At 40.4% G+C, this 9,335-nt stretch overlaps 1 protein-coding gene across 1 annotated transcript in view; it reads left to right on the plus strand.

Annotated features, from left to right (window-relative positions):
- Positions 1-8,823, plus strand: part of klf7b (Kruppel like factor 7b) — a 60,472-nt gene extending 51,649 nt beyond the window's left edge. Inside the window, exon 4 of the mRNA XM_068329413.1 lies at positions 1,207-8,823. Coding sequence (XP_068185514.1) covers positions 1,207-1,258 — 52 coding nt within the window. The 3' untranslated portion in view covers positions 1,259-8,823. The remainder of the gene's footprint in view (positions 1-1,206) is intronic.
- Positions 8,824-9,335: the final 512 nt, after the last annotated feature.

A 9,335-nucleotide genomic window follows, 5' to 3' on the forward strand; every position in this document is an offset into this window, starting at 1 on the left:
TGAACTGACATGGCAATGTTAGCGCCATTATTAGTTATAATTATTACTTTATCATTCTGATCATCCAGTGGACTCGTAATGTGATGTCAGTTGGTTTGTTAGTTAAGTAGGTGGTCAGAATATTTATTCCTAAATGTTTTTTCTTGGGGGGGGGGCACGGTGGTGCAGTGGGTAGTGCTGTCGCTGCACAGGCAGGTGGTTCCGGGTTCCAGTACCGCCCTGTGTGGAGTTTGCGTGTTCTCCCCGTGTCTTCCAGGGTCAGTCTGAGGCGACACTTATTTTGTTATTCAGCTCTGTCTACTTCTATCTGCCTACAACACACACACACACACACACACACACACACACACACACACACACACACACACACACACACACACACACACACACACATAATAGCCTTGGCTAATTAATTATGAGCAAAGCCTGTGGCAAATTGAATTTTTAATGTCTCATTTTGTCCCCGCCTACATTTTCCCTCGCCCTTCTTGCAGTCGTTTCGTTTGTGATTCATTTTATTGTGGATGTTTGACTTTATTGTTCTAACAATAGTGTAATGAAATCAGAATGCTCTTGACACTTTATTCCCTATATTATCCCTCACCTGGTTCCACATCTCCCTCCCCATAGACACACACACCGCTGGGTTCAATGATCCAGCACTGGAGAGCCTGTGTCCATGTTTATGGTGCCTTTAATGCATTTCTACAACAGTATTCAACTCACTAAGGACTGTTTTGGCCATGTTTGAATCATATGTAGGAAATCACTGACTTTAAATTATGTCGGTGAATTAAGAATCGTAGAATTTATTGTATCCATAAAATGGAATGGTTGAAAATCCCTGCAGATTTCTACGTCTTTAAATTAATGTGCTAAGCTGTGGGTTCTGTCCTATTATTTCAGCCTTCCTGTTGGCAATGTGGAGAATTTCCAGTAAATACACACCGCCAGTGGGGAGTTCAAGGGGGCTGAGATCAGGGAGAGTTTCCCAGAAACACTCAGTGTGTGTGTGCATGTGTGTGTGTGTGTGTGTGTGTGTGTGTGTGTGTGTGTGTTTGTTTGTTTTATTCTTGTTTTGATGCATTTCCTCTCCTGCTTTTTGTCTTTAAGAACTAATAAAATGTCATCCCCTCTCATTTCCTGTATATTACATCCATAAATAGTTGGGATTCCTGATGCCGTTCCCTCTGCCCCTCCCCACAGGTGCTTCTCCCGGTCGGACCACCTGGCTCTGCACATGAAGAGGCACATCTGAGGGCTGAAAGAAGAGCGGTGGGAGAGGAGGAAGAGGAGGAGGAGGAAGGAAAGAGAGAGGAAGGGGCAGTCGAGCACCAACCGCCCTCCTCATCCACCCGTTTCTCACCCAGTCGGGCGTCGTGAAGATCCAACAGACACCTCTGGAGGGAAACGAGGAGTAGCTAGATTGTTGTTTTTCTTTAGAATCACATTTTAAACGGTTGCGACAGTCAACACACCACACGTCATTTATCCACCCATCATGCTGGTGAACCTCAGCTGCCGTCACGTGGCTCTGGGGCCCTGGACACTGCCAAACCAACATACATAGAACTCCTTCTTTACATTTAGTGTGTTTTAACCATATCGTAACTTTGGGTGAAACTTTTAAATAACCACGTAGTCAGATGTTAGTGTTTTGCCGGTCTTTTAAACTCCAGTACTCAACTTTCTTCTTTGTTTTTTAACGGTTCTCATGTATGAAACACAAGAAACCATCTGGTCAGCTTCAGAAATCTACGTGAAGAAAACAACGATTCCAGACCTGCAGGACAAGAACGTTTGGCGTCTGGAGATCTCCTCCAGTGGATGTCTCGCTTCTCTTTCAGCCACACCGAGACGCCCGCCGCCTCCGCGGGCCGCCTGACAGAAATGCGCAGCGACACTTTCTTCCCTTTTTTTCTACTTAGAAGACGATGATGATGGTTCTTCTTCTTCTTGTTACAAAGAATGACACTTTTTTGTTTTCTCGTGGAGAAAACGTCTTAAAAGTCACTGAATCGTGTTTGAGAAATGAAAAAAAAAAAAGAAAATCTAAGAAGACTTCAACAGAATGTGTGGGATGAGAGCATGTCGGCCTGTCAGTCCCCATGACGACCGACTTCTACAATCTGTAAACAAGCAGTGGATGAACAAAAAAATCAGAATCAACTCTGAAAAGGGATTTGTAGTTTTGTTTTTGGGGGGGTTTTTTTGGACTATACTAAAAACATAGAGGTCTTTCGATGTTTTCTGTTGCTCTATCTGCCCCCTTCGATTCGCTTCATCTGAAAAACAGAACCCCTGTGTGACCCCCCCCTCTCTCCCGGGGGTCCCGAAACACCAGTCAGGTCGAGGACGTGCTAAAAAAACTGGAAACATTTTATTTTTAATGTTTTTGTTGATTCTGAAAGTCATCCTGGAACATTTTCACAGCATTTTTACCAGAACGACACCCCCCACCCCCCACCCCAGCGCCGCTTCCTGGTTCTCCACTCGGGACTTATGACATCAGCCAAGCTTTGTGTGACCGTACTGAACACACTCACACCAACCAGGTCAAACTCGCCGTCGACGGCACCAAACATTTTTTCAACATTATCCGTGAGGTTTTTTTTATTTTCTGCAGCGAAAAAATCCAACAAAAAAAAAAAAAAATCATAAAAAGCCTTGAAAAAAACAAACAACACAAAAACAATTCTGTGTTGCTCTACACATTGTATACAGAACAAGCACACACACTTCGTTATCACACACACACACACACACACACACACAGACTCACCCTGCAGCTTCTTTGTCACGGCTCCTCTCAAGATAGGACTAATAAGATTTAGGAAAATAGTTATTAAACTAATGAACGCACTCGGAGAACACAACGTTGCATGGCAAGTTTTTCTGCAAACACACACACTAGGTCATGTGAACACACACGCACACTTTTCATGGAAATTATATCTTCAGCTCCCAGATCTTTCTTTTATTAACAGTAAGAATTTAGCAGCTTTTGTTTTGTAGAAACTCACAGCTGGAAATAACAAATGATCCCAAACGCTTTTAGGTGAGAAAGCAGCTTATTTCCATTCCAACAATGAACCACTAGAATCCGCACCTTTATTCAGCTCCAATCATAGATTAAAAGGTTGGATTATTGATTACTGATGGTAAAAGTCTCTGTTTTCATCAAAAAATAAACTAAATAAAAATAAAATAGATCGTCTAGCTATGAATTACAATGAAGCTCCATTTTTGATTGAGATTAAATAATGAGATTAAATACAATTAACACATTGGCTCATGATTTAATATTCATCAGAAGGCATTTATATTTGCTTGGCTGTTTATCTTCAAATAGCACCTTTTGTCTCTTAATTGGAAGCTTTACCTGGGAAATCAAACTTTCCTGCTTCTGGCTCATTGAAAGTTTGTTGAAGATATCTTCACTGACTTTAAGACACTCTTACAGGCCAACATAATTTTCTTTTCACCTTCTGTAAAAGTGAACCCTTTCTGATTATCACCCTTTCTGGTGATATTACAGCTTTTATTGTTGCAGGATAGAATCTCAGAGTCTGGTCACGCCAGAAATTGCTGTGATGGTGGTATTTTGCATAGAATTAAATTAAAATAACAAGTACTGTCACTATTAGAAACCTGAAACTAACAGTTCCAAAATCCAGATTCCAGATTATCTCCAAATTTTATTACGTTGGATATGTTAGGGTCCATCTTAGTGGAAATTTTCATCCAAACCCATGAATTGTTTGATTAATCCTGACAGAAACAAACCAAACTGATAGATTTCTTGATGAAGGTAATAAAAGCACAGCCGGGTTCGTTACATCCCTGTCTGCGCTTTTAAAACTGTCTAAATGTTTGATGAAAACAGTGATTCTTTTTTTTTTTAATGTTTGACCTGATCGTAATCAATAAATATAACATCTCTAATAACTTCATAATAAAACATCAACACCACCTGTTTTCTTTGTTCAATGGCTGCAGAAAAGCTGAACTCACCTGACACACACGTACTGAGTCTGTCAACACCGCTCCTGAAGCTGATGGGTGTTTTTACATCCCATCATGCCCAGTCAGTGCACCAGGTGGCCACGCCAGCCTCCATTAGGAGAAGCAGTGAAGTTCTCTTCAATGGTGTTTTATTGTGCAGCTTTGAATAATTGATACCAAACCCTCCAGCGTGGAACTGCCCTTTGGCCCCGGGCGGTGTCCCCCCAGCGGGTGGGGGGTCCGCGGCCACACGAGGTCCATGAATCCAGCGGCAGCTTCTTTACTGACTCTCTGCTGTGATGAGTCCAGTGACTCACCTGTGGTTTCATCGTCAGGTTTCTCGTACCAACAGCTCTTTCTTTCGCTCGGATGATGCAAAGTCGTCCCGAAACGTCACAGCGTTGGGTGGGATGTAGACAGAGGTACGTACAATCATAGAGGGTTGGGATCGTAGCACTTTGTGAGGGTTATGAAGGCATGAATGTGTACAAGTTTGTATGTGTGTGTGTGTGTGTGTGTGTGTGCGTGTTTTCGCTTAAGCATACTGTGAGGGAGTGGTTGGTTCTAAAGGTGAACGAACATGCATCCAAACGGGACAAATGTTTGGTTGCTACGTCTGCTAATGTAAACTGCGATGGCTGACAATGTGTTTTAATAGTTTTTTGTTTACACCTTCCGTCATACATTCACTCATTCATACAGATCAATGACTTGAATTAGAGCTGCAGAACTTGCACTTCATGTTATACTCCTGCCAGCTTCAGTGACATTTAGGGCCTCCATTCTTTCTCTCCTTCTCAATAATCTTAGAATGTATCAGTATTTTTTCTGGCTATTGAAAAAGTGTCATGGAAATATCTTTAAAATACCCTACAACCCACAAAGACTGTCGCTTAAGCATTTAAAGACTGTCAACCATTCCCAGCAGTTCCTTTGGATTCTGTCTCCATTTGTCTTGTCGGTTTGTGTTCCCTTCTTTATCTCACAATCTCACATAACTTATTCCATTTACTGTATGTTGACTCAAAACTGACGTTGAATAATTGTTGAAATGAATTTACTTTTTTGGGGGAAAATCAATTGAAATGTAAACTGGTGAGCCTTAACACGGGCATCATTTTCTATCCAATCCTGACGTTTGCCAGCAAACAATACATAGGAGTCATAGTTTGTGTCCCCTTTTATGAAACACTCAGCAGTTAAATCTTTGAGTGACTTCAGATACAATTACATATTTCATTTCCTTCACAGCTCTGAGCCTGTTGAAGTGGGTTTTTTGTGAGTCTTCTGGCGTCTCTGACATCTTCTGGGTTTCTCTTGGGCTTCTCTGAGGCTTTGCCAGGTCAGCTAGCCGTCCCACAGCTCTGATTAGCATTAAACACCACTGGGTCCCTTCCTCTGGCTGCGGTTCAGCTAATGAGATCGCTCTGAGTCTCAGGGAAACAGATGGGTTTGGAGGAAAAAACAAAAGGGACCGTGAGCAGGACCGATTTCAGCACCCAAAAGACAAATTTACTGCCGAACAAACAAAAGATCTCATGAGCATACACCCAGCAGACAATGAAAAGCCTTCTACCCACATAAATATACAGATTATTAGTTCAGCCCTTTATTTTATCAAATGGATTACAGATAAATCAAATTTAATCAATCACAAACCCCCATTCCTTCACATTTAAAGTGCTGTTCTTTGTCACTCCATTCCTCCCACTCTGTCCACAGCAGTTGCCCAGTTGCACTATCAGCTGAAGAAATGCTGAATGCACACTTTACACATTTTACCCAAAGATTTGCAGATGTGCAAGTCAACTGCTGTGAATGTAGTAGAAACATAACGAAAGGTGTTTTACATGGAAGATGGGAAGAGAGCTTTTCTTTTTTTCTCTTTCATGACCATCCCATTAAATCTTAATTACCAGTATGCTCCAACTCTTCATGCTTCATAACATTCTCATTCTGTTCTCTAGTGTCTGCTGGAACTGAATCCATTGTTTTCAAATGTATATTAATGGTCTTACAGGGGGAGGGGGCTTTAGTGGGAGTGAAGACGTCTGCGTTTAAGTTAGCTTTTAGTTACATCTTTCAAACTCAGAGGGAAAGAGTCTCAAAATGTTGAACAGTTGACTGTGGAAAGTTTGTTTTTTCCCAAATATCAAATGGTCAGAGTTGCTGAGGTTGCATATGCACCGGCTGGCTAGTAGAGTAGAGTAGAGTAGAGTAGAGTAGAGTAGAGTAGAGTAGAGTAGAGTAGAATAGAGTAGAACTTCATTCTACCCGTATATTCTACCTAGTCCAGACCTGGGAATGTTTGCAGGAAAAATCCAAAGTCATTAAGGCACCAAAATCCATATGAGTGATGCTCGTCTGACAAACTGTCATATTATTTGTTATTATTGGCATTTTTCGTTGAATGCATGCACAGAGAAGATGCTAAGTCAGCCTGTTAGCACTTTAGCATAAAGTTGACTGTATATTTTTTTCCTGCACTTTCCTACATTACTTTTTTTTTTTTTTTTTTAATTTGGAAAAGTTGCACACATTTAACTTCGGATATGTCTGCAATTGACTATGTGTAAAAAAGTGCACGCAAAATTCCTTCAACCAGTGAACAAGTTGACAGCCCATCAGCAGGGTCAGGAAAAGGCAAACAAGCTCAGGTTTGGACTGCCTTTAGAGCATCTTTAACCACAGACAACTGTTTGAACACATCCCTAAGAGGGACCAGGATTGAGTTTGGACCACGTCGCCCTGAAAGAGGATTGTCACTTTAGGCAGCTTTTGTAAATAGCGTGAGATCTTACAGTGATTGCTCTGTAGGGAACTGTTTGTAGCACCATCTCAGCATTTCTATAGATCTGCTTTAGTTTTCAGAAACATTGCACTACATGGTCATACTTAGCTGTTGCACTCTCCATGTGCATGCACTACTAGCATAGTCTGTTGGAGCACTCCGTCAAATATCCACTAAACACTTACTACACCTTCAGGATGCCACCAGGAACTATCTACTTCAGGTCCGCACCCAATCAACTGGTGACATATCAACTACTAATGAAATGCCTTTTTTCCATCACCGTCATTCCAGAGGGGGGGCGTTGTCCTTCACAGATGTCCAGTCATATTGTGACTTGGTTGAATCATCTTGGCATCAGTGGCACCCTGGAGAGACTGTCTGCCTGTAGCTACTGTATTTGTCCACGCTTGATATGTCGATATATAAGACAGTTACAGATCTTCATCAGTCTCCTTGTTTCTGTATGTTTGACCTCAATCACCACAAACCATCTTTACTTAAACTTCAACCATCAGAGCCCACTGGGGCAGAAAATGTTGTTGTTCCCAAGTGTTACCCAACTTGGGAGCTCCAAGCATTTCCTTGTCCACCCTGTCTACTAAATGTCCTCAGCTGGTTTGTCTTGTTTTGTCCATATGAGAGCTTTGCCATCTGCTTGGTTAGACTTCAATGCCTGTTACATTCTTGTAGGCCACACACAGTTGGCTATTGTGGTGTTTGGCCAGTCTTATCCAAAATCCTATCTCTGATACATACTGTACCTCTATCAAACAACCATCTTATTTAAGGCAAATGACAAACTAAGTGACCGAATCTGAATCTTACTTTTTTCAGACTAACATTCCTGCAAGCAGAATAATATCTTAAATTCTAATGAGATCACAGATCGTGTCGGCTTTCATGTGAAATCCTCAAATATTCTATGAAATATTCTGACATGTGTTAAATTAAGCAGCTGTCTACCCCGTTAAAGACTGTTTTCAGGACCAACATGACAAAGACAATCTCCTGCAGCGAGTTAACCCATAAAATCAGGTTCCTCACACACCTGCATCTTTAATACGCACGCAGGATCCATGTTATTGAGAATCAGCTCTGAATTAGCCTTTAGCCCAGGAATCGATTAGCTAAGACAACCTGCTGCTCACCAGCTGCTTTCTAGAGATCTTGGACGTGATGAAGAAACCATAATCAACATAAACGTTTCCTTCAGGTTCAAGTGCCAAAGAACTCTGTGGGTGATTTTGGTTAAAGATTAGGAATGTGTGTTAAAAGCATGTTAAATGTAGACCCAATCTCCAAAATCTCTGCAATGCATCTGTAACATGTTCTAACCAATGGGAATGATGGACAAGAATAGAAGACAAGACAAGATTAATGTGCCACCAGGTGGGAAAAATGACAGATTCCGTGTAATGATGGTGAAAGCCGTATTCCAGCACCTTCCCTTTATCCAGTGTGGATACATGGGTTACTCAGATTACATTACAGCTACTCCTTTACTGCTAGGAGGAGCTGACATGTAAAGAGTGGAGATGGCACATCTGTATCACCTACAGGCTCCATTATTCTGATACACTCCATATCAACATCCCATCATAAACCTTCAATCCACACTCACTTCCCTCTCCTCTGTCATCAATGCTTCTGTTGAGTTTTTTTTTTTAATTTTACTTTTTTTTTTTTTTACATTTACAATTTTTTGCTGTACAAAATGTTTAAAATATTATTTGTATTATATGATGTTAGTATGGTAATGTTCTTTATTAAGGAAGAAGAAAATTTATTTTTGTTACTGGTCTGTTTCATAATTCTTTTCTAAATTGGTATTGTAAGATATCTATGCAAGACCTGTTAAGTGGAACATTTTTATTTAAGAATGTAATATGTGTAATAAATGGTAGAATCTGGTCCTGGCTCTTTCTTCTTCTTCTTTTTTATAATAGACAGTATTAAAAATTAACCTTGTGTTATATTCATGCATAAAACACTTGAAACTACAGTCAATAATAATAATATCTGCTCATTTAAACAAGTTTAGAGTTGGTGCTGTTTTGACTGCTTACACATTATTGTGTTATAATAAATGACTGTAATCACTGTTTAAAATGCAAATCAGCTTTAATTAATCATTGTTAAATCAGATGGAAAAATTCTAATCTGAATATCCAATGATGTATTTATGAAGACAGACGAATGAAGTGAAAGAATCATCAGCGGTCTCCAACCTGTTTTGCTCCACGGACCGCTTTCATCTCAGACAATATTTTCAGGGACCGTCTTCATCTGCTGGATAATCGTTAATGACGCCAGGACAGCTGTAGTCTTATAATAAATCATCAGTGGTTTTATGTAAAATGCAGACATCAACAGACAATAAACAACCTTTTTTTCATAAATTGATAATCAACATCTGTAAAAGAAATAATTGTAAGAAATAATTATATTAAAAACCTAATTGAAGTGACTGCACTGACGCGGTTTATTTTGAAATATAGCGACTTACGATCAGTGCATTCAGCGTAGGAGAAATACT

The sequence above is a fragment of the Antennarius striatus genome, chromosome 12 (assembly GCF_040054535.1).
Source record: "Antennarius striatus isolate MH-2024 chromosome 12, ASM4005453v1, whole genome shotgun sequence".
NCBI classification, from domain to species: Eukaryota; Metazoa; Chordata; class Actinopteri; order Lophiiformes; family Antennariidae; genus Antennarius; species Antennarius striatus.